Source organism: Diceros bicornis, chromosome 8 (genome assembly GCF_020826845.1).
Source record: "Diceros bicornis minor isolate mBicDic1 chromosome 8, mDicBic1.mat.cur, whole genome shotgun sequence".
Taxonomy (NCBI): Eukaryota; Metazoa; Chordata; class Mammalia; order Perissodactyla; family Rhinocerotidae; genus Diceros; species Diceros bicornis.
In genome coordinates this window covers 39,742,997-39,769,345 of record NC_080747.1, presented here as the reverse complement: position 1 = coordinate 39,769,345, position 26,349 = coordinate 39,742,997, and the positions used below count along the sequence as shown (strand labels likewise).

The window sequence follows — 26,349 nt, the reverse complement described above, 5'->3', positions numbered from 1 at the left end:
TAGTGCTTTATCCTCCTTATATATCTTTGTTGTTTATTGAGTTCTTAAGCTATCAGGAAATCTCCATGTCCTGGATACGGGAAATATTTTTCCTCATTGCTTATGTTTGTTCCATCCCATTTCCTCTGAGGATTCTATTCATTCTTATTATTGCTGGTCTATCCAATCCCACAGTATTTCTCCCAGTTCTACTTCTTTCTAGCTGCCCACATATCCAATCTCTTGGAACCAATATGATAGCTTTGATGTCCAACCTTCATATATTTCTTCAACTCTCAGTTCTTACAGAAGCTACCACTCTGTAAATATTCCAAACATTATCAGTTAACCATAACAATTTGTGACTTAATGTCAACCAACTTCTAATAGGAAAGTACTGCCATTTCATCCTACAAATAAATAAAGCCAAAAATCAAAGTCAGAAGAAAAAAACATTATATACAGAATGTCTGACATTTGGTTCATTTTCAAGCATTTATTAGTTCATCTAACGTTAAGTTAAAACAATGATCTTTAGTCTTAGGTTGGTAGGAAAAATGATAAATGCTCTAATATTAAATGCTATATATCATTTACTCCTTTCAGAATAGCAATCCAATACATACCTCTGTAGAAAATGAACTTCTTCTGCATTTATCCAAGTAACAGAGAATGAATCCACGTTATTTTACTTTATTTAAGAAAAAGAAGACTAAAACGTGCCCTACAGACATCACTGGCTCAGTAGGCCAAAATGTATAAGATTTAACTAACTTAACCATTGCTGAAATTTAAAACTTAGTAAGAGGCTGTAGTTACCTCTTTTTGTAGATGAAGTTTGAAGCAACTGTTTGGCTTTGAGGGAAGTACGAGGCAAATTTTTCAGCCTTTGCGAAGCTGTTGAAAAATAAGGAACTGTAATATTTGCCTGGAAGGACAAGATAAAGGCTAAAGCTTCTGTAAACTTGAATATTTTAATACAAACTTGAAAATTTATCAAGGAATAGAAATCATAAGCTGAAAATTTGTTAGAATCCTAGAAGCAGAGGAATTTTAAAGTGATGCTTAGTGCATTAAGTTGCAAAGGAAAGGAGATAGAAATCTTAGTGCAAAGTGCATACTTTAAGAAATAGTTTCTTCTAGATGAAAAAAATCCACAGTATGTAAACTGATCAAAATATCAAAGAGAAAACAAACCACCAGCAAACATGCTACAGGATGCAAAGAATACAAAGCTAATTAAGTAAAAGTGATGAACACAAGCACACAGTATAGAATAAAATAAATGTGGTACTTGTTTAATGCAAAAAAGCGGACTTCGGCAAAGCAAATTATTGTTAGATGAATTGCCCTAACATGAAACAGTAATCCCAAAACTCAAAAAGGAGAAGAAAACTCAGAACCAGGCAGGTCCTCAAGGGAGTCACAACCTAGTGGCTTTGATATGTTCGCTATCATCTTGCTGTAGAATACAACTAATTCGTACTTTAGACTTTGCGTAGCAACATATCTGGGCTGTGCACATATGCATATGGGGTGGGTAGGAGGGTAGGAGAGTGTGAGAGTGTGTGTGTGTTGGTAGGGTTGAGGGGTTCAGAGAAGTCAGAGCGTCTGCTTCTTAAAGGGATCAATGAGGAATTCTAAGCTTTCTTCAAAACTCTTAATCTATTAACTGCAATGAAACTCTCAAAACGGGCATGTAAGCAGCAGCCCAGAGCCACCAGAGCTAAAGCTCACTATGGCTCCAACGAACTGATGAATCCTACATCTACCAGTGTAGTCACCTATTTAAGTGGCTCTAAAACTTCACTCTACTGATTTGAAAATCGAACTTCATATATCTCTCGAATTTATATGCAAAAAAACCCAGATTCCACAACCATAAATCTGGCTAGAGTTTAAACAATCATTAGGTTGATAAAGGGATATCTGACATATCATCAAAGAGAATTAAGGAGAATTTTTGTTTTGCTCTATTGCTTAACCCTATCAACACTGAAAAACTATAGTTTTCTCACTGACAGTAAACATTTTTAAAAAGTAACAAATGTATTTGATTTCAAATTTTACAGGACTCCACACATTACTGTAGCTAAATAATACTTTATGCCAGGCAGACAAGCAAAAAATTCTCCACACCTAAAACAATCAATTTTATAATGCATTATCTCATATCTCTCCCACAGAAATACAGCATGCTATCATTACTGAATATTCTTCACTTACATATTTATTCATACATGCTTTCATCTCATTCATATTTTCATTCATTCATTCCTGCTTTCTTTCATTCTTTCAAATAGTTAATTATCTACTTTATTCCAGGTGCTGTTTTAGGTACAATGGATTCATTAACCAACTAGACAGACAAAGCTCCTACTTTCATGGAACTAACATTCTAGGAAAGGAGAAATAGACAATAAACAAAGAGTAAAATATATGGCCTGCTAGATGGTGAAAGCTGCTAAGGAGAAAACTGAATAGAAAATGGGGACGGGAAGTAGGAGATTTAAGTTGCAATTATATATAGGGGTGATCAGGAAAGATTTCCCTGAGATGATATTTGCATAAAGATCTGAAGGAAGAGAGGAAGTGAGCCATATAGATATCTGAGGAAAGCACTCTAGACAGAAAGAAAAGCAATGGCCAAGGACCTGAGGTAGGAGTGTGTCCAGTATGTTTGAAGAATAGAAAGTAGGCCACTGTGATTGGAGAAAAGGAGAGCAATAGGTTACCACCTGTATGTATGCTAGCAATCCACAGTATCTATTAACCATTAAAATTTTTTTAATGAGGGCTTAATATCAAATATCATCTATAATCATCTGTTTTAGGAAAGGTCCTATTTATTTATTTATTTTTGTGTGAGGAAGATCAGCCCTGTGCTAACATCTGCCAATCTTCCTCTTTTTGCTGAGGAAGACTGGCCCTGGGCTAATATCCGTGCCCATCTTCCTCCACTTTATATGGGACGCCACCACAGCATGGCTTGCCAAGCGGTGCGTCGGTGTGCGCCCAGGATCCGAACTGGCAAAACCCAGGCCGCTGCAGCAGAGCACGCGCACTTAACCGCTTGCGCCACCGGGCCGGCCCTGCAAAAGTCCTATTTAAATTAATAGCTGCGGTGACTCCAACGTACCTTACTTATCCCTCAAATCTCATAGGTGATGTCTATAAATGACGTTGTTCCGACAAGTGAAATCTGTCATACGGTAATTCAAAGAGTTGAACTGCAGATAGAATCAGACAGTATACTCGAATTTTGCCTGATACAGACAGAATGAAATGAATGATTTTCATAAGCTACCGCATAGTCACAAAATGTTACCCAAATAAGAACAAAACCTTAATTTTTATCTGAATTATCAATCTTAATTTGATCAGTTTTCTAGAGAAAAATTATTTTTTAAATCACAAAGTGTAAGTAGTTAAACTGAAAGTCTCCAAATCTTTCTAAAATAATAGAATTCAATGTTAGCTGTTTTAAAATATTTATGGTTTCCGTGGTTTCTCTTTTAATATTTATATAATTTCAAATTAGCAAGACCCCACTGTGAGAAGCAAAGATGGTACAGTGAAAATATTATTCTCTCACGTTACCATTATGTAGGTTAATGTCTTCCTCCACAAACCAACTCCAAAAATCTCTGTATTTCTGTTAAACATATACCACCATTTTCCAAGTCATTCTAGCTCCAAGTTTTCTTACTTTAAATTCCCTTTATTCATCCCTGTAGTTCTGTAGATCTGTCCCTTCCTTTCTATCCCCACTGTCTCCTAAATACCTAATTCAGACCTTCATCACCCTATTTTTGGACCAGAACAGTGTCCTTTTGGATCTCCCTACATCTAATCCTTTCACTTCATTCATGTACATCAAGGGAAGAGTGGCGAAAGCGCTGCCCTCCACTCCCCCAAGCGCAGGCAATAAGTGAGTGTACTATTGCAGGGAATCCAGAAACAAAAATAAAACCAGTTTGGTCTGTTTTTTTATTATCATGTCCCAGCAATAATAATCAACGTCAGCAATAAAATGCTCCTCCCTGAAGAAAATAATTTGTTGACCTAAGTTATAAACAATTGCTGTAGGTACTGCTGAGTTTTAATAACATATATATTAGCTTTAAATTGGCACATTTTAATACCTATTCTTTAATAAACATTGCATTTCACATGAAAGATAATTAGGATAACTTCCCATTATATTGTCTCCCCGACACAGGTGGATTCAGCTGCATGTTTTTTTCAAGAGTAAGTTCGTAGCAATTTGAAATCAAGCTCACTTCAGCAGAGTATGTGCCTCCAACCCGTTACAATAATATATTCCTATATTTAAATAGACAGATTAGAAATAAACACTGATGGTACAGTGATCATAAAATCAATGAAACAATGTGAGTTACTTCAATTCTGTCATTATATGTGACTTTGAGTATGTATTTAAAATTTTTCAACTGTAAAGAGATTTATAAATCATCAGATTTGATCCCCAAAGGAACAAAAACATAGACAGTATGGCAATTACTGGAATTCATTGTAAAATGGATTTTATGTATCTCTGCCAAACTTATCCTTATGTTGAAGATTTTTCCTATTTGTATAGCAGTTGATTCAAGGAAAAAAAACTATCAAAACCTTTCAGAATTAAAAACTGAAGACTGGGGCTGGCCTGGTGGCATAGTGGTTAAGTTCATGTGGTCTACTTCAGCAGCCGGGGGTTCGCAGGTTTGGATCCTGGGCAGGGACCTACACACCATTCGTCAAGCCATGCTGTGGCAGTGTCCCACATACAAAATAGAGGAAGACTGGCATAGACATTAGGTCAGGGACAATCTTCCTCAAGCAAAAAGAGGAATACTGGCAACAGATGTTAGTTCTGGGCCAATCTTCCTCAACAACAACAACAACAAAAAGTCGAAGACTGTTCTTCAATTGATATTAGTGAAGATAAATTGATAAATCTGGCTGTAGTGTGTATTGAGCCTCAATACTCAAAGAAGATCAATTCTGAAGAAATTATTGACAAATCTGTAAAAGCTAAAGCTGTAATACTCATACTGTGACAGACCAATATGTAAAAGTATATTTTTCCTTTTTAAAAAAATGACTAATGTAATTTAAAAGTATTAACCGCTTATCTATTTTCATGGTATCATAATGATTTTATTATTTTTTATTGACACAGTTATAAAATAGAAAGGTCAATAAAAGAATATTTTCACTGTGCATTTTTTTCCTGGCCATTATTGCTATAATTCATTCCTTTTCATGATTATTATTGAACGTAATTTTGTCATATGGCGGGAGACATTAAGAATAATCTTCTCTAGATGCCAAATACTACGTAAGCATAAGCCACTACAAATGCAAGTTAATTACTGCCAGGTAAAATGTTCCTTGTCCCCGCCCCCCTACCACAACATTTTGGTCTCAAACCTTTTATTTCTTACAAATTCTCATTCAGAGTCATCCTTCAATCCTCTCTCCCTCTCCAGCTCCAATCTTCTCAGTGTTACCAAGTCACATATCTTCCACTTTATTTTTTAAAATTCATCCAGATCTTATCACCACCTGCACTACTGCCTTTGTTCAGATCTTTATTTCTTGCCTGGATTATACCAGCCTTCCATGTGATTTCTAGTCGATCCTCAACTTTAATCCCTTCTCCATATTGCTACCAGATTGAATTTTCTAAGAAGTAACCTTGATTAAGAGCCTACCATGGTTCCCCACTCTTACAGGATGAAATCCAAACTCTTTAATATGATATTAAAAAACTCCCACAATCTGTTCCCTACCAATATCTTTCATCCTTCATCACTGCACCCACTAACCATCCTGCACTCTACACTTTAGTCATACAAAACTACTATAACCAGGGTGCTATTCTTAAGACTTCATTACTGATCCCACTGTCAGGAAAATCTGTACTTTCTTTCTTCATGTAGCAACTCATAAGCTCCTGTTGAGCTGGCTGAGATATCTTTCAATATCTTTCCTGAAAACCTCTTCACACTGCTGAATTTAATGCATCTCCTCTGTTCCCAGAGAAGTTCCTACCTATCACTCCCTGCTACTGAAGGGCGTAAGCTGTCTCATTTACATTTACACTCCCAGTGCTTGGAACATAACACACACCCAATAAATACCTGTTGAAAAATTAAGGAACACATAAGTCACTGACTGTTGTATAAAATCCAGAGATCTAAACTAAGCCTTCAAGATCCTCCCCAGTTGAGGTCTAATCCAGGGGTTCTCAAACTTGAATGTGCCCCAGAATCAGCTGAGATACTTCTAAAAAAGAGAGATGCTGGGTCCTCATCCCAGAGGTATTCAATCAAAATTTCCAGAAGGGCCAGAAAAACTACATTTAAAAAATCTCTTCATGATTAGATAATTGACCCAACATCACTGCGCTACTTATCTTTAAACAGAAGTTCTACAAATATTTCATTCATTCTTACATTAGCCCATTATATAGATTTATCATGACTTATTTCAATTTATGTTTCATAATTATGCAAAATTCAAGTGTAACCTTTTAGTGCTTTGGTTCCAAAGAAAATCTGGATGAGAATTCCTTCCCCGTGGGCCTCAGTGCAGTCTCCCTATGCATAAGCTGACAACTGCCCTGGACACTACCTCCTCAGTGAGAGGTCCAGAGTAAAATATTGATCCTATATACATTCTTTCTGGGAGTATACTCTGTATCCTATGCAAAAATATTCTTTCATTTGGCTAAATGTAAACAAATGGATAAATATTACACTGAATTATTTTATTCTCTTGTGGTAATTCACAAAGTTTTTATCTCAAATCATGCTCCAATAGTCATCCAAGAATATTTTCCAAGATGCCTACTCATTTGCAGTTAGGTCAGCATGATGTAATTCAAACAATGATTGGGAGGAAATCAGGAGACTCAGGGAAGAGTTGGGAGTAATTTGGCGTGGTTTTGCCACTTTTCTAGTTATATGAAATCGTACACATAATTTATACGGCTCTCTGCTCTCTCTCAAGATAAGAAATGGGTTGTTGTGAGATTCAAATGAGATAATACATGTTAAAGTAAACATTTAAAAATACTAACCAAAGTTTGAGTATTATTACTTTTTTTAAACCAGTAAATTGTCTTAGGTTTTTCTCCTTTCTCTTTCCTTATTTCTCAACCAAAAATTCCTTTATTTTTCTGAAAACTAAACTTCCTACTAAACCTGTGCTCTAGTTGTCTTAGAAAGCAAGGCACTAGTCTTTCTAAAAACTCTACCCCTGATAAACATTCCTTTTTTTAACTGGAGAAACTGAGAAAACGACATGTATCCATGACCTCTGTAATGCTCTGGTTTTCTTAAACTTTTTAAGTTCCTCACACTTTCCAAATAAAGTTGAAAATTGGTGATAGCTATAAAAATGAAAATATATTAGAACTCTCATATAATATTCATATTTGAATGCCAGCATCCACAATAATGCAGCCACAGCAAATAAGCATATAAAAATAGTGATTGGCATAGTAAGAAGGCAAAAGAAGTGGTCCCTTAGGTGGAAATAACAGCAACCTTGCAAAGTTAGGTTCATGCAGACCAGCAAGTAAGAACCAAAGCTTTACCACTTAAGAGATGGAAAAATAAATACTTTAAAAAACTCAAAATGCAAGATCTATTATACCAACTGGTTTATACAAAAAATAAAAAAATACTAATTTATGTATAAAATGTATAAAACTTGCTATTGTAATATTTGAACATAATTATATATGAAAATAAAAAAGCTACTATGAAAACAGTATACATATATATACAAATAACACTAATTAAAAGAACACATATATATATTTTTATGTATCAGATATATGCAAAATTTTAAGAAAAATAGATTAACATTTTCCTTCACAATATATTAACTTTAAACAAAAAGCTTTAAATATTTTTATAAAACAAACAATAGTAAGCTTAAAACTTGCTAATATTCTGGATTTACTACTTTCCAAATACATTTTTGTGAATAGTGTGATTCTACACTAAAATAAATGTTTGTGACATTTTAAGTATAAAAAAGCTTCACCACAGCTACAAATACCAAAATAAGTATATGCAACTTAAAAAAAAAAGATGGTACTCTACTTTCTCTTCTGCCTGTACATTATTCAAATATTGAAATACACCATTATGAAACTGTATACATATTTTCCACTTATAAGTAAATTAGTGATTAGAATCTCATTATGTTTCCCTATATATTTTCCTTAATTATCAACTTACGGCAAAAAAGGAAAAATAATTCACTTACAGAAAAAAATTCTAGGGAATCAGCAGGTGATTATATAACGGTAATGTTACCACTAGAGAAGGCAAGCTACTTATCATAAAGTTTAGGATACGGACAATATATTTTTCTATTATTAACATTTTTATCCTAGGTTCTCAACCTTTTCTTTTTTCTTCTACTTTTGTGAAAAATTATTTTTCATTTCTGTACAGCTTTGAGATGCTAGAATAGTTCAAATAAAGAGCATGTATGAGGGCATGAGGGAACAACCCTGAGTAACAAGTTAGTACTGACAATAACAGAGTGAGGTCAAGAGGATCTAGATCTAGCTGGATTTATCAAAGAGCTGGGAAGCTGTTTGGAGATACAACACGAGAGACAAAGTTTTGAGAAATTCAGAACTTAACAATTCAAACTAAGTATAAAAGCACCTTTGAAAGCCAAGTACAAATGATGTTTTGGATTATCTGTGCATAGGCTGTAAAAGTGTAGCTTATAATATACATGAGTTTTATTACTTCATCTTCTTAATGATATAAAATTTTCTTTCCTGTTATATTAACATTGTGGATTGCTTTTTGTTTCCAGCCAGCATACCCAGGTGGGGTGGGTACACTTGGGGGAAGGGAGGAACAGAAATGGGATATTCTCAAGTGTCAAATTAACTTAATTTGGAGGTTTCAAGGCACAAAACCTATCACTCACCATCTCAGGGCATCTCAGACTTCAAAATGTATCTTTACTTTCGTTTTTAAAGTTTTGTGAATCCCTCTTTTCTATACCAGTTGTGAGTACCATTATGAGTATCATAATGGCACTCTTAATTACACAGTTCACAAGACCTGGAATACTAAGTTTAAAATTTAATTCAGTACAAAAACATGTTTTTGTATATATCCAGCTGAAAAAATGAGGTACACAAATCTCTAGGTAACAATTTTCCACAGTACCTTAAATTCTAGAGTTTATCTTAGAAAAAACAGAAATAATATTTCTGAATAATTTTTACGTCTTAGTACTAAACCATGGCTGTGACAAATCTCCCCGGGTGGACTTGGGCTCTTGAGCAGGATCAACATGGGTTTGGACCCTAACTTGCCACTTATAAGCTGTATGATCACAGATAAGTTATTTAACCACTCAAAGCTTAAATTTCCTAATTTGTAAAATGTGTTAATAACTGTACCTACTTCATAGAATTGTTCTGAGGATTAAATAGGATTATGCCTGTATAGTACAGTATAATGTGAGTTTCTGTAATATCAATAATATCATATGCAACTGGTAACGAAGGAAAATTTATCAATATTATCACAAAAATCATTTTGGTTCAAATGTATTTTTTCCCGGCCTGTTGATTTTTGAGCTACCAAGTAACAGCAGCTTAATACAAAGTACACAAAGTCAGCTAAACACAATAGAGCCAAGGAAGAGAGCAGGGAATTAAAAAAGAATGGAATGCTTTCAAAGTTGTATTACTCAATAAACAAGTTATAAATGAACAGACGGTCAATAATCTCATGTATGTATCACCTCTTCCTCACAGCTTTGAGGAAATGAAGGAACACATCACAGCGACCACTTCAACATTAATGGTAACATGCTACAAAAGAACTGAGTCAATCAGACTACAGGAGTGATGTAAGCTGTGGGACACAAGGTTTACATATTCAGCATTTCTAAGGCTAGACAAATAACTGTGATAGTTTGTTTAAAATTGGTTTGACTACATGCTCACATCCATCTTAGTTAATAAGCAATACTTTTTGGAAAGTGTTCAATTCTTTTTTAATCACTTTGTACAGTAAAGTACACAAGTGCCATCTACTCCCATATCACTTCTTGGCTCAGTTTGGCCACTTGGTCTCAGAAGTTCTTTCTGCACGATTCTCTCTGATCTTTGTTTATGTTGCATATGTCTCCTTAATACAACAGTCTCAACCTTTTCCATCAAGTTACCTTCAATGTTTTTTTAAATCAAGTTCTATATTTGTTGGAGTATTTATTTTATTCCTTAAGAATTTAACCTGCCTTAAATTGTGCTAGCATTTTTATAGGATCATTGTTTTTATTAATGCTCTAGTAAGAAAGTTACTTAGATTTTAAGTGGTCTGTTCTAGGACTATTTCCCCCAAAATCCTGTCGTTTTTAATGTGCAGTATTGCAGAATGTGAGGTTTTTAAGAAATAAATATTTATATATTAAATAGCTAGACTTTGCTTATTTTAAAATACTGGAGAGAACACAGTTTCATATAGATATAGGTATTGATACAATTGGGTATCTTATAGGGACAGATTTTAAATTTTAATATAGGTATGATTATCTTATAGCAACTAATAATCATTATATTGTACTACAGATATAGTTTAATACAGCTATTCAGCACAAAATATCTATAATTTTCATTTTCATTTACATAATTAATACATGAAAGATACTTACTGGCTGAAGCCTGAGGCTGCATGCGAGGTATTCCTCCATTTGGCACTTGGAAATTTGAGTCACTTCTGCTGCTTTTCACTGAGTCAACTTGTGTATTAGATGTTCGGGACAGGTTTGGAAGACTGCGTCTTAGTTTTTCTGACAATAGAATTTTAATAAAAAAAAACAAAACCATTTTCTCAGATGGAGAAAATTAAAATATTAATTAGCATTCAAAATCAAATTCTTTATTTAAGCGTTCTGTGTATTTTAGAAGAACTAACCAGAAGTATATGTCTTATGAAAACAAACAACCTAGATTCTATAAAAGGGTAGAATAAGAGAACCTTTAAAAAGAACCACAAATTATTTATTTAAATCAAAATCTACATACAGATCACTTCATGTGTAGAACAAAGCAAAACTAACATAATCAAGTAAAATTAAATTCACTTCCTCCTTTATTTTTGTATTGATTCACTATTAATAAAGTGTTAAACCGAATTCTTGATCTACTTATCTGAAATACAAAACGGTGGTAAAAATTGTGTTACTTTCATACTGAAATATGAAGGACAATTTTTTTTCCAGAAACATTCTAATTACCTTCATTTTTAACATTGCTTGTCTGTAAATCCGTGGGATGGCCTTGAAGTGAAAGGCGAGGTTGCTGTAAGCGGCTAATCATAGGCTGTGGGGACACTCTACTATATTCTATTCCCCGAGCAGGAGATCGTGAACGAGGTGAATTTCTGGGTGACTGCTTAGGTGATGGTCGAGGTGAATTGCGTGGTGATGGTGAGAACCTGTTAACAGCAGGGTATACTGCATGATGCATATTGTCATCTTCATCATCTAAACTCTGCGCATCAAGTTCCTGATCACTAAAAGTACCCCGTCTTGTTGAATTGCAAGATGAACCAGAACTGCGCCGAGATGCGGTGGCTGCATACTCCTGCCGGAGACCTGACAATAATGAATGTTATTTTACTTCTTTAGTTACATTTTTAAACATTTAAATACTTCTAAGGTTTAAAACCAAAAGATTATCATTGAGAAATTCAAATAGGGTATAAAGGAAAACTCCCTTTTCACCTGAATCATCTTAGACATCCTCCCATATAAGGATGCATAAATCACATCTAAAAGGTTATTTTTAAATTGAATGAAATTCTATAAGCCTTTGCCCAATTTCAACATTTCTTCTTGAATCTAAAATCTATATTACAAGTAGAACCATAAATTTAAAAATATTTCTACTCCTAAAGACAGTAATCCAAATTTGAGATTAACATTAAAGGAATATTGACAGAAAACAATTACTGCCCAATCAGTGAAAAGAATACAGCAGTGAGTAAATAAACTCCCTGGATCTGAACCCTTGGATTAATCTTATTTGTGAAGATGATGAAACTTCTATCCCACCCTTAGGAATTCAATAGTTGGGCATAAATGAAATTTTAATTATTTTATAACCCAAGAGCTTTCAACAAAACAAGCTTAAATTCTAAGCCATCAAGTAAGAATTTTCAAAGGAGTCTCCTATGTATCTTGATACCTCCAGAAACACTCAAGTAACCTTAGGAGCCATTCAAATAGTATAAAAACTTCTAGAACAAAAACAAATGTCGATACATATTCAACAAGGAAAAAAATTACAATTCAAAAAAAGTATAGCATTTAGATAATATTTTGAGCAAGTTCTGCTAACTATTGGCAGTCTAGTCTAAAAGATCTGTTATAGAGCAGTATTTCCAACTTTTAAGTTACATATTCATACACAGAGGGTGCTATCAATATGGTTCCCCCAAAGTAGTGGATGAGAATCACACCAGGGTATCTGTAAAGGTACAGATTCCTGGGGCCCATCTAGGCCTTCAGTCAGGTTTGGGAACCACTGTAGCAACCAACAAGTTATGTAGCGTCTTGTTATATCGTTATAATAAACACAGCACTAACGTCATCCTAACAAAAGACAACAGATCTGTGAAAAGTGCACTATCTTAGAAAAGAAAAATCCAGATCTTGATGCAAGGTCTCCACTAACAAGGGGATCCTAAGGGAAGCCACATTCACCATGGGATTGTGTGTTTCTCACCTTAAAAATGAGGGGGCTTAACCAGTCAACAGCCCAAATCTGTAATTCTACATTTCTGTTACCAAAACTCTCAAGAAAAAATGTTGTAAAAAGGAAAATCATTCTCTTTAAAGAAAAAAAAAAAAAAGCTGGCATTTTCATGGAGGTATCACACATATTTTTAGCATCTTCTTTTTAATTCACCAGGAAAAGAAATATTTGTGCATGCAGACGGCTTAGAAAGGATTAAAGTAAGGCTAAACTTTCTGTTATTTGGTACCAAAACACAATAGGAAAGCTACAGCAAATGGCTGGTTGAGTTTCTAACAAAATACTGGGGTCTACGAAGTCAGAGTTCAAAGAATAAATGAGTGAGTTTACTCTAAGGTACAGTTAAGCAGCATTCTTCATTATCCTTTCACATCCACAACAACAACTAACCCCTCACTAACTGATAACACAGTCTCAGTGAGGCGTTATACGAAATTACAGAAGAAAAGGGTACCATGTTACTAGTTTCTAGGGCTAAAGATAAATAAAGCAAGCACCGAGTCTTTCTTTCTAAGAGAAGCTGTGTGAAAATGGGAAATGAATCAGCAGAGTAAGAAACATTCTGCAGTTTCTTAATAAATGTTATAGCTTGATTAACTTACTACATATTCACATGAAAGAAAAGGCCTAAAACAGAAAGTTTTTGAACTAAACGATAGCAATACTCCATTACCCTTAGTCAATTGTTGAGACTCTAAAATGTGTGCTTCAAGGATCTTTTCATTGTAAAGGTTATAGGGATCACTTTAGAGAGATTACTTACTTTACAGTTAAGCCCATGGCATCTTACAATAAAATGTACAGGCAATAATAATACTGTCACCACCATCTTACATTCAGATGACAGCCAGGGCATTCAGGAAACCTTGAAATGGTATGAAAAATTTTGTGCATATGTACATCTTGGGGATGACACGGGATAGCATTTTTATTGGATTCTCAAAGGTGTCTGCGACCTAAAACACTGCAAGGACCACTTTGCAAAGCATCTCATGCTGTGTTTAATTTAACATCACGATTCCAATTTTCTCATAAAGGTCTTTTTTATAGTCTATACCATACATTCTAAGAGAGGTGATATTTGCCCCCATGGGGGCAAAAATCGGTTCATAGGGTGTGAAAAAATCTTTGATATCATAATAGTTCGTGGCCCACACAGTACATAAAGAGATATAGAGTATATCTGTGGCATTAAAATTTCATGGGGGAGGATGGTGGGCAAAAAGAAAAAAAAAGTCTAAAAAGGATCCTTAGTGGGGGGCGATAATGAAAAACAGTTGAGAGACACTGATCTACACTAAGAAAACACAGCATAATAGAGTAACAACTACACTAGTGAGTGCCAGTGCAGAGACCACGCAGGGTATGATTACTAGTCATAGAAGCAGGGCATAACCTGCCTTTCTTTGCTTCTCACACAGTAAAGTGTTCTACATAAAATAGACTCTGAAAACAAAGTTAATGAACCAACGAGTCCATGTGTTGAATAAGCCTCTGAAATTTTCACATTTCTATTCTTACGACAGTACCGTTCCACAACACTTTAACACATATTTAATACCCACAACAAAATTATGCAGTAATGAAATACCTCAAGTTTAACAACTAAAATACTTACTTTCTTCCTGCATCCGAGCTAGAATCTGCACATCAGTTACATCATTTAGCTTATAATTGGATCCAATTGAATCTTCATCTAATTCTGAAGCACTTAACTCACTGTCTATAGAGGACTGAGGACTGAGTGGAGGATTTCTGTCTGCTGAACTTTTCAAATTACCTTAAAAAAGAAAAAGATTCAAACTTTGGTGAAAGAAAAATTGAATAAACATCTGTTGCAATTAACTTGATATTACATCTTTTGATTCAGTTGTTATTCTGCCTTTTCTGTTCATAAAATTCCCAAATACTGAAATTAAAAATTGACCTTATTAAGAATAAAGAGACTCTTCCACCTACTGTAACGGCATAAATACAAAACAGATTTTCCTTTAACTATAACTTATCTATCCTCTTATGAAACAATTAAGCTTTCAACACAGTGCCTGGCAAGTAGTTAGTGTTCAATAAATAAACGTTAGAGGATTTCAAGTTTTACAAGATTACCAATGAAACTGCTCTATAAATAGATGAATTTATGACGTGGTGTTTTCCCCTCCCAAATTCACAGTCATTAGAAAACATCATCATCTTTTCCCCTGAATAAAAGCATCTACTTTTTCTAAATAAGAAAACTATAATTTGAGGAAAATCAAGATTCCTTAGATTTAGGAACGAACCAAAAAAAGAACACTAGGCTCATTTCTTCTACATTATGCCATGTTTATAAAATTCCTTTGCCAAATTAGTAATGGGGATCCAAGGAGTTCTCTGAAGTTTGTAATAAAGCACAAAGATGGGATGGAGAAAATGACTAGATAAAAAAAGCATGTTATCACTCTAAACCAAAAAGGGGGCTAGAAGACAGGTCAGAAGAATAAAGGATATATATGTCCAGAAGAGTCTAACTTGTTTCTAAGGAAATGCTTTCACCAGATCATCAACTTCTAGTGAAGAATAATAAAATCATAGCACTGTCACTAACATTTCTAATACAGATTTATTTGAAACGACTGTCTTCCAGATTCTTCACCATAAGTCAGCTCCAGAACGAAAGGCACATTAAGAAGAGCAAGAATACAAAACAGTTAATGTTTATATTATCAAGAAGAGCATAGTACACAAGATAGGAAAAATATTACAAGGTCAGGCTCAAATAGTGTCTGAATAAAATTCTTTATATTAAACAAATACAGCAGATTAAACTTTTTAGTATGACCGTCATGGGTGAAAAAAGTAGCAACTAACAACCTATGGGCAAAGCAAAGAGCAGGGTCAAGGAAGTCATTAGAATATAGAGTATGCAGGTCAAAAATCTGAGGTCATTAACAATACTTTAACTTTTGAGGAAGCTACAATAATTAACCAGAACAATAGCAGCAATAAGAGTACAGTAACTGAATGAGTGAATTCTAAAAAACAGTAAGCTACAGAATAACGGTCTCAGTCACAGAATCACAGCAGAACATTCTTTCCCCAATTTTCAGCAATCCACCCTCCTCCTATATCATTTAGGGCCCCAAACACTCCTTGGCACATTCACATTTGGCCTTGTACTATTATTTAAGGGCAATATTAAAGCTTATTAAAACTGCTATAAAAAAAGTTTTTAACTCTGTGATTTTTACAACCCAAGCAAGCACTTATTGGTTAAAAGAATCAAGTTTGTGACCCTATTTAATTAAGCTAGATTAAAAACCTTTAAGTACATGCTAATGAAAACTTTAAGGATGTAACTTGGCTTATCTGAAGCCTTGGTGCCTAGCATAGAACCTGGTGCCAAGTAGCTCCTCAATGATATTTTCTCTAACCAGTTAAAAGTTTCATAAATAAAAAAACTTGAACTACTAATGAATAAGTTATTTTCTGAGGTAGGGCAGTAAGTTAAAAACCATTCCTTAATTACTCCATTTCATTTTCTCCTTACCTGAATTTCCAGGAAGTATTAGCTGTTTGACTATAGGAGGTCGCACTGGGGTTGAGGACGGAGAATTGAAACCACTGCTGTATGGGCTACTTGCATTTGGACTGTAAGGACTTGTGTAACTCACGGAGTTGAAAGGATTATTATATAAATTCTGCCTCTTGAGAGCTGCATTATTAAGAAGCGGGGAAATCAAATTTAATAACTCAGAAAAAGTTAACATTTTATTTCAAAATTTTTCCTATTAGGCAATTCATTAAGTCATTATCTATCTCAATTTAAATACAGAAACATTCTTACAGTAGTGGGGGAAATATATTAATAATCACAACAAAATATTTCTATTATCTTAAATTGTGTTAGGCAAATAAAACAGTAGCCACACCAAACAACAAAAATAGTATCATAGCAAGAATATCTCCTCACCAAATTATTAGCCACTAAATTAATTTACTTCTATCTTGTTGGAAAGTTTATTCCAACTGTATCAATCCTAAATGGCCTTTAAAAATAAAATGAATGCAAAAGCATATTTGCATTTTCTCATTTTTCTATAACAAACATGTATTGCTGGAAAAAAAAAAACTATGAAATAATGAGTTTTAAAAATAGCCTTTCCAAAGTTTGGATTTTTAAAAAAATAAAGCAATATTGACTATTTAGGCCAGGTTAAGGTCAAAACATGCGAGAATTCTCTTTTTAATAAAAGCCTTTTCCCCCCTATTTTCTGGCCCAAGAAGAATACTTCTGTCAAAAAAAAAGGAAAAAAAATTTATGCTATGCATATAAAATTATAAAAATAATATAAAAATAGTGCTAAAGTATCAAGTGTAATTATATACAAGAAAAGTTAATACTTAAAACAGTATTTCTTAATTCCACTCTATTCTAAAATCCACAGCTTCTTCAATATTGATGACCATCGGCAAGCACTGTGTAGAACATACAGACAAATGAGATATGGTGCTTTTTCTCAAGAGGCTTACAGCAAAGTACTGTAGGCAGAAAAAACAATGATTTCAAGGCAAAATAAAATGAGTACTATCCTAAAGGTGCAAAGGCCTGTGGAAATGATAAGATAAGAGTACTTCATTACAATTGAGAGAAACTAGGTAAGGCTTTTTGGAAGGAGAGACACTGGAGTAGTCTTGAGAGGATGAGTAGTAATTTGATAGGCCACTGAAAGTGGAGAAAGTATGTGCTTCCATCTGTGTTTATAAACATGAACAAAAGCAGTGTCTTGAAAATGCACAGTATGTTCAGGGAATGAGAGTGAGTGAGTACTCTAGAAAGGTAAAGCACACAGTGAGTGACAAAACAGGAAAAACCACCTGGGGCCAGGTCATGAAGGCCTGGAACACCATGCTCAGGAGTCTGAACTTTATTCAGTAGCAATGATAACGCCATCAGTGATTTTTGAGTAGGAGTGATATGATGCAATCAGTTTAGGAAAAAATTTGATGGAAATTTTGACGTTGAAAAGATTAGATTGAACTAGGTAGTACAAATGACAAACTAAAAAAAGAAAAAAAAAAGGATAGATATTAAAAACTGGAAAGGATTACTAAAGGGAAAAAAAATTAAGATGACTGAAGTTTCTGGTTTGCCTACTGGCAGAGTAGTGGTTTTGGGAGAAGGAACATATGTTTTCTGTTTAGTTTTTCTGTTTAGTTGGATAGTGTAGGAAGTTGGACTGTGTAGTTTTATACATACTCACTATGAGACAAGACACCACATTTTAACCATATTTAGTATGTAGTATGTAGCGTGATCTCAGAAATATCAACCTCAGCAGAAATAGAACAGCTAATTTCTTCCTATCTCTTTATTCTTCGATCTCCTTTAAAGCTTATTCTCTTTTACTTGGTTATTTATTTACTCACTAGCATTTCAAGTCTTCAGTCCTTTTATCTTCTCACTCTATACCATGTTCTCTTTCCTGAGAAATCTCATTCATACCCACGACATTATTTATTATCTATATTCCAAAAACTCCCCATTATTTATATCTCTAGTCCTAAATTTTCCTTAGCTTCAGTCCCATATACGCTGCCCATTTAACATCTCCCCTGTGGGAATGGGAAATGTACCCCAGAGGCAACATGTCCAAATCAAAACTCATGATTTTCTCGCTACAGTCAGACTCTTTTCCTGGGGTCCCCATTGCAGAATGATAACATTCATCCTGTCACACAAGCTGGAAACCTCTACAAATTACTGTTGATACTTTCTTCTCCCTCATTTCCTCATATCTTTTCAACTCCACTACCACTCTTTCCCCTCAACACACTGCCCAGCTATCAACATCAATCCCCCTCAAAAGTATCCAACATTCACTTTTGGCCCTCTCCAATCTACTCTCAATACTACAGCTAAGCATGATCTTATCAAAATGCAAATCCAATCGTGTCTTCTCACCCCCACACACCACACCCTTGAATAAAATCCTTCAATATCTTCCCATTGTTTTTAGAATAAAGTCCAAAATATTTAACATGGTCTGTAAAGCCTTGCAGAGTCTGGCTCCTACATATCTTTCTGGCCTTATCTCACATCTCTCCCTTCCTTACTCTTCTCTAGCCATTCTGGCTTATTCCAGTTCCTCATGTATGCCATGCTCCCACAGGATTCTCAGAGAGCCTCTGCACGTGCTGTTTTCTCAACCTACAACACCCTACTCTCTCTTTCACCTTCCCCGTTAGCCCACTTAAATTTTTCTTTACGACTCAGGAATTTTACCTCAGGAAGTAATGTTTGACCTATTTCTCAAAGCACTATGTACCATTCTTTTATTACCTATCACCAATTATAAAAATTACTTGTATTAATATGTTTCCCCTTTTAGATGATAAACTCCATGACTGCAGGCACAGTGTTAGTTTTTCCTCATCATGTATCCTTCACCCTTTCCCCAAAGCCTGATACATAACAGGCTCTCAATAAATATTAATTAAATATATGCATGAATGAATGAGATTAATTTGAATAGAGATGATACTGGACACCATATGAATGGATAAAATCACCAAAACAGAGAGAAGAGGGGCAAAAGAGAGACCTAGGGTACCCTAAACTTAAAAGATGGGCAGATGGGGGCTGGGGTAATGGAAAGTTCAATGGGTACAGAATTTTAGTATGGGATGATGAAAAAGTTCTGGAAATGGCCAGTGGTGATGGTTGCACAGCAATGTGAATGTACTTAATGCCACTGACCTGTACATTCAAAAATGGTTAAAGTGGGAAATTTTATGTTATATAAATTTTACCACAATAAAAAAAAAGATGGGCAGAGAAGGAAGAATCTTCAATGAAGACTGAAAACAGCAGGGAGGGTAAGACAGGTTAAAAAAGACAATGCACTATCATAAAAAACAAGAGAAGAACATCTTAAGAACAAGTAGTAGTGCACTGCAGAGAAGCTGAGTATGATGGAGCAGAAACTGTTCTGCTAGAATACAATAGCCTTCCAGGAAGCTCTGCCTTATCAAAAAATACATTTAAAAAACAATCTCCCCTTCAACTTGGGAAAAGGGAAGTTTAGGACTACAAGGTTCAAACTTGCAATAGCCAAGTTATTTTTCCTTTAAATATACATTATATTTATAGCTGTAGCTATTGCTCTGTGCATACAGCTATAAAATCTAAACATTGTTAAACAGATCCAGTACTTGATTACATCTAGTTTTGTTCAAGAGTAATAGCATCTCTTACACACTCCTACTATCTTTAATACCCTTGTTATAATAAAGCAAAAAGCCACTCACTCAAATCGCTATTTCTTTTTTTTTTTTTTTGTGAGGAAGATCAGCCCTGAGCTAACATCCATGCTAATCCTCCTCTTTTTGCTGAGGAAGACCGGCTCTGAGCTAACATCTATTGCCAATCCTCTTCCTTTTTTTATCCCCAAAGCCCCAGTAGATAGTTGTGCGGTCATAGCTGCACATCCTTCTAGTTGCTGTATGTGGGACGTGGCCTCAGCATGGCTGGAGAAGCGGTGCGTCGGTGCACGCTGGGCATCAGAACCGGGGCGCCAGTAGCAGAGTGCCCGCACTTAACCGCTAAGCCACGGGCCGGCCCTCAAATTGCTATTTCTGAGGTGCAACAGCTTTGGTTTTCTCTTCTAAATCCAAGTTACTAATTATCAATTGCTAATAGTTTCTACCTTAGGACATCTTAAGCCAAGGGTTGGTAAACTACAGCCTGTGAGCCAAATCCAGCCTGCCACCTGTTTTTGTAAATAAAGTTTTATTGGAACACAGCTACGTCCGTTCATTTATGTATTATCTATGGCTGCCTGCATGCAATAAGGACAAAGTTGAGTAACTGCAACAGAAACCTTACAGTCCACAAAGCCTTAACTGTTTACTATATGACTTTTGACAGAAAAAGTTTGCCAACTCCTGTTTTATATGTTTAACTTATCTGTTTATTGTCTGCCTCGCCCATTAGAATACAGGTTCCAGGAGGTAAGGGATTTTTTTTGTCTATTTTATTCATTGCTATATCCTCAGAATTGAGAACAATGCCTAGCACATAGTAGGTTATAAACACACACTGCTGAATAATGAAAATTCCTACTTAAATGTAAAATATACTTACATTATTTCTAAGGTGAGAAAGAGTACTGGAAAATTGTTCCTAAAAATATTTTTAATAAATATCTAAATAATATCATTAACTGAAATGAGTTAGAAATTTTCCAGTTATTTCAAATTGTCTATTAGCTTGCCTACATATTTCTAATAATCTCTTATGAATATAATTTAAACCAAGCTCCAGGATATAATTCTAAAAACACTTGATATTCAGACAAAAACATTTTTAAAAATTACGTAAAGGCTATTGCTTTTTCAAAAGAAATTCTCTACACAAAGGAAAAGTAAGACTTTAGTGTCAAAACAGACTCAGAAGCTCTGTAATCACACCCTATAGGTTATTTTCATATAATAACCATTATTCCTTACAGCCAATCAAACTACACTTTATAGTATGCCAGTTTAACTGTTCAATCTCCCTTTCCCTCCTTTGACCATTTTCAGCTTACACTCTAGCAAGAGAGCACATATTTCAATTCTAAAGCCAAAATAAGCAATTTTAAGTACATGGTTGCCAAGTAAACACAGTGCAAAAAACAAAAACCTATTTAGAATTAGTAATCATGCATCAATCCTTTACCACATGAGTATTCCAGAAAACAGTAACATTCTTAAGAGATTGAGAGAAATTCCAAGAAAGAGCCAATAATATTTTTCTTACATTTCTACCCACATTGGCATGCTACATTAAATGCCATACATAGTGATAGATATATTTTGTCAGCTTTGTGAATGCTATTAAACAAAAGAGCATAAAAGGAATTTAAATCTAAAATGTCAAATTAAAGAAAAAAACAAGAAAAACATAAGGGAAATGAATACATTTACTAAGCATCTACTATGAGCCTGAAAAACATGCTAGGCTCTTTCATAAACATTATCATTTAATCCTTAAAATAACCTTATAAGGTTCATTATTCTTATGAGAAAACTGAGGTCACAGAAGTTAAATAATGCGCCAAGTCAGACAGTAACTAAGGGCTAGAGTGAGAACAAGGTCTCTTTGGTTCTCAACCTGTATCTTTCTACCACATCAGAATTTCCCCAAGGGTGGGAAGTGAGATGATTTTAGATGATACCAGGCAAACATTTTTAAAATAGTTATTTGTTTTAACTTGTATTAGAAAAACACGTATCACATAAGATCCATTATTTCATGGATATTTTTCTTTAGGATGAAGCTAAATAAAAATGAGGAGATTGAAAAAAAGAAAGCTATTAAGTAAACAATAGAACAGGGTTATGTGCATACGGCAAAAACTCATGATGGCACGCACAATGAGACGGCATGCACAACGAAAAACACTACCACGCAAAGAACTGCCTTCCTAAAAACATACTGCTCAACATTTTTCTGTTTTTTTTGATTAAAGAAAGCAAAGAGATGAATTTTTCAAGTAAAATTATAGACATACCTGACATAGTTTGATCAAGTTTGTGGATGAGAGACTTTTTAGCACATTCAACATCAGGACTTGGGTAATCCAAAACTTGCCTGCACCAAACTAATGGACTAACTGATTTCTGCATTGGTGTAAGTTTTTTCTTTGGTGATGAATACAGCCTAGAAGAAAACAAAAAAACAAAAAGGTAACACTCATTATTAAGCACAAGGTTATAAGATAGGGATCCTTTTGGATAGATTTAAATTGGGGGGGGGGCGGTTACAGTGATGGAGTAAAATCACCCATATTTACTTTGTGCACAGGAAGAAAATTACACTATAACCATCAATATAAACCCAAATCTCAACTATTAAATGAACCCAAACGAGGCCAAATGTCCAATCCTAAAATGTGTCTCTTTAACTCTCATTACAAAAACTATGAGGAAATATCTATCTTTACAATGGTTTATTCTGTTTACAATAGTATTCGACTAATTCCCTAATATCATCATATCATTAAATCTTGTCTAGGAGGCAGAATGAGGAGATATATACCTCGCTTTCTACTTCCCAGTTCCCTTCCTACCACAAACCATACAAAAATCTACCATCAGTAATTCATTCTTTTTAGTTATTAAGCAGTACCCACTCTGTAGCCCACTTTTCAAATGATGAAACATCAGAGAAAAGCAATATTTTAAATCCTTAATAACAATATGAATCAATTTATGAAATTACTTCAGTCTCAAAAGAAGAACAGGACAGTATTTTATAAGCTCCTGGGGAAGGTATACAAAAAGAAAAAGGTGAGAAGATAGGGGAGGGGTGTACTTAAATTTCCTACTTTATAGTTTTTTCTCAGATTAGTACAGATTATGTCAATTGATATTAATTTATTTCTAAGGTGACTCCCTATGAAAAATGTGAAGTTACTTGAATTCTAATTGGAGTAGTTTCCAAATTAAGACACTTTAAGTGGAATTTATGAAGTAAACAAAATTATGCTTTGATATATCTACATAGTTAACTGTCTCAATAAGGCAAGGAATTAATAATTTCATATTTTACATTAATAAACTTAGGGCAATAAAATGAAATGTGTTCTGGCATAAATATTGAAATATATCTCTATGGTACAGGAATTGACAAACTACTTTCTAGTGGCAACATGTACATTTTCCATCGCTTCTCTCATCTCCCCTACCTATAACTTAAGTCTGTCACTCACATCAATTATTTAGCTCTGATCAAGATAATCAAAACTAATAGAGTAAACAATCATTTCTCTAGTCCACAATTCATATTCGTTTGGACAAAAACACTGAAACAGAATCTCAATTTATTAAATAACTTATAAAAAATTCAAAATGAAAATGAAATGAGGTTCATTCTTTTTCCAACTTAAATAATACAAATGTTTCATAACAAACATCTACCTCAGCACCCTCACTTTAATTATGATAACTATCATATACTGATATTCTATGTTAACAAATATTTAGCAAACAAATCCTCTATAGATGAATAATAAACAATAAAATCACTTTATGACATTATCACCACTCTTTCAATATATAACTGTTCCCTACAATGACTGGTTTTTGACACAATTTACCCAGATGACTCACATGTACTTACTACGTTCCTCTACTATTAACTATAAAACTCATTTTAGAAAGTGCAAGGGACACGAGTGAGCCTCAAAAACATGCTCAGTGAAAGAAGCCAGACACAAAAGAACATACATTGTATGATTCCATTTATATGAAATGTCTAGAAAAGAACATGGAGCAGAAAGTAGATTAGTCACTGCTTAGAGATAGAGGTAGGAATGGGGAAGAGGTTTTTCTTTAGGGTGATATAAATGTTCCAAAATTACATGGCGATGATGGTCGTGGCAACAGAGTCATGATTGTAAATATACTAAATTCATCAAATTATACAATGAATTTTATGGTACGTAAATTACACAGGTACAGGTAAATTTTATAGTATGTAAATTATATCTTGATAAAGCTGTTTATAAAAAAGTTGTAAGATGCTTTTAGCATCTTTAAAAATATAGAAAGTATTATAAGCTAAATGAATAAGACATCAATAATTCAAAATCAAGTAAACTAAAACATCATCATCTCTCCAATACTCCATGAATGGTAGCTTTTCTGTTTTTGTCAATGGCATTATAATTCTTTCAGTTACAAAAGCTAAAAACTTAAGAATAATTTTGGATTCCTCCATCTTTTTTTCCTACCCCCATCAATAATCTGTCACTAAGTTCTACTGATTCTACATGTATAAACTACCTTTTCCCCCACTATTCCTATATTTAATACTCTAACTAGCAATAGAGAATGCTCCTTCCTTCCACTAACAGATAAAAGTTAATGCAGCAACCTGCCCATTCCTAGAGTGATGAAAATGGGGAGACTGATTCAATAACTCTCGCTTATGCCATCATTGATCTCTCTATCCTCTTATTTCGGTGCCCCATCACGATACCCAAGTCTAAAAATGGAGGGCTTTGGCCCATACAGTACTGGCACAAAATTATTCTGCAGTCAGGGAACCTCTTGTTGAGGTTTCATAGTGCTTCTAAACCCGCCAGAGGACACATGAGCTGGGTTGTAGCATGTAACAGTATCCTCCTTTAGCAAAATCTAGGTGTTTTGGTCCATGAATTTTAAAGAAAATCCCAAATAAAAATATTTGCAATAACTATACATATCGTCTCCTTTGCTCATTTCTTACAAACACATAGACTTCTTCAAAATAACTATTTTGTCTACTAAAAACATTTTTTTCACTCTGACATTTTCAAACTTCTTATATGGTTTAATCAAGAGGGACTTAGGGACTTAGTTCTGATGGATAGTCAGTTTATTGATGGCTAATGCAACTTACAACAGGTTGAGATTTATCAAGTCTTTATTTGCCAAGAAAGATATTACTTCATTACTCTATTTCAGCTAAAATTAAGTCATAGAGGTCCAGTGGGGTGCTGAGCCTCCATCCTAGCCCAGCAACAATGAGGCAAAAGGAGGCAATGGGAAGTGGGGCACCTCATCTCCCTTTTCCTCACCCTCCATGGGTCAGTAGGGCTCAATAGGGAGCTGATCTTACACCCTATCCATTTGGAAGGAGGTGGTGTGAGCCAGTTTTTAGTTTCCACTTTTGCTGAGGTGGTATCAGCAGGGCCTGGCTGAACATCTACCCCCATCCAGGTCCATCCACTACATCTAAACACAGTGACTAACTGCCTACTAAAAAAGAAGAAATATGATCATGAGTCTCACAACATAACACCCAGAATGTCCAGGATACTAAGTGGAAATCACTCATCATATCAAGAACACAGTTAAAGGAGGGACAAAGAACAGAAGCAATTGAGTCAAATTGAAAACAAACAGCAAAATGGCAGACATAAATCCAACCATACCAATAATTACATTAAATGTGAATGGACTAAGCACCATACTCAAAAGACAGAGATGGTCAGACTGGAGTGAAAAAACAAGACCCAACCATATGCTGTCTACAAAAGAAAGAGCTTAGATTGAAAGTCACAAATAGGTTGAAAGTAAAAGATGGGAAAAGATATACTATGCAAATGGTACCCACAAGAAAGCTGGAGTTTAAGAAATATTACTAGAGACAAAGAGGGACAGATCAATACATGAGGAAGACACAAAAATTAAACGTAAACATATCTAATAACAGTAGTAAAATTGAAAGGAAAAAGAGACAATTCAGAAATTTTGTTTGGAGTTTTCAATAGCCCCCTCTCAATAACTAAAAAAAGAACTACATGGAAAATCAGTAAGGATATAGAAGCCTTGAACAACATTATCAATCAACTTTACTTAACTGACATTTATAAGACACTCCACCCAACAATAACAGAATACACATTCTTTTTAAGCACACACAGAACATCAACTAGACCATAAAAAAGTCATTCTGAATCGAAAAGAATTAAAATTTTCCAAAGTCTGTTCTTCAACCACAATGCAATTAAATTAGAAAACAACAACAGAAAGAAATTTGG

General features: G+C 34.5%; 1 protein-coding gene across 5 annotated transcripts in view; it reads right to left on the bottom strand.

The window, feature by feature from the left end:
- Positions 1-26,349, bottom strand: part of SLAIN2 (SLAIN motif family member 2) — an 81,639-nt gene that overhangs the window by 27,786 nt on the left and 27,504 nt on the right. For 2 of the 5 annotated variants that reach the window (XM_058547020.1, XM_058547016.1), the window contains exons 2-7: positions 22,333-22,481; positions 16,326-16,490; positions 14,418-14,579; positions 11,278-11,637; positions 10,693-10,830; positions 799-876 (exon numbers count right to left, since the gene is read on the bottom strand). In XM_058547020.1, coding sequence (XP_058403003.1) covers positions 799-876; positions 10,693-10,830; positions 11,278-11,637; positions 14,418-14,579; positions 16,326-16,490; positions 22,333-22,481 — 1,052 coding nt within the window. Of the gene's footprint in view, positions 1-798; positions 877-3,052; positions 3,210-10,692; positions 10,831-11,277; positions 11,638-14,417; positions 14,580-16,325; positions 16,491-22,332; positions 22,482-26,349 lie in introns of those variants that run through there. The other 3 variants (XM_058547021.1, XM_058547019.1, XM_058547018.1) reach the window with 3 other exon arrangements.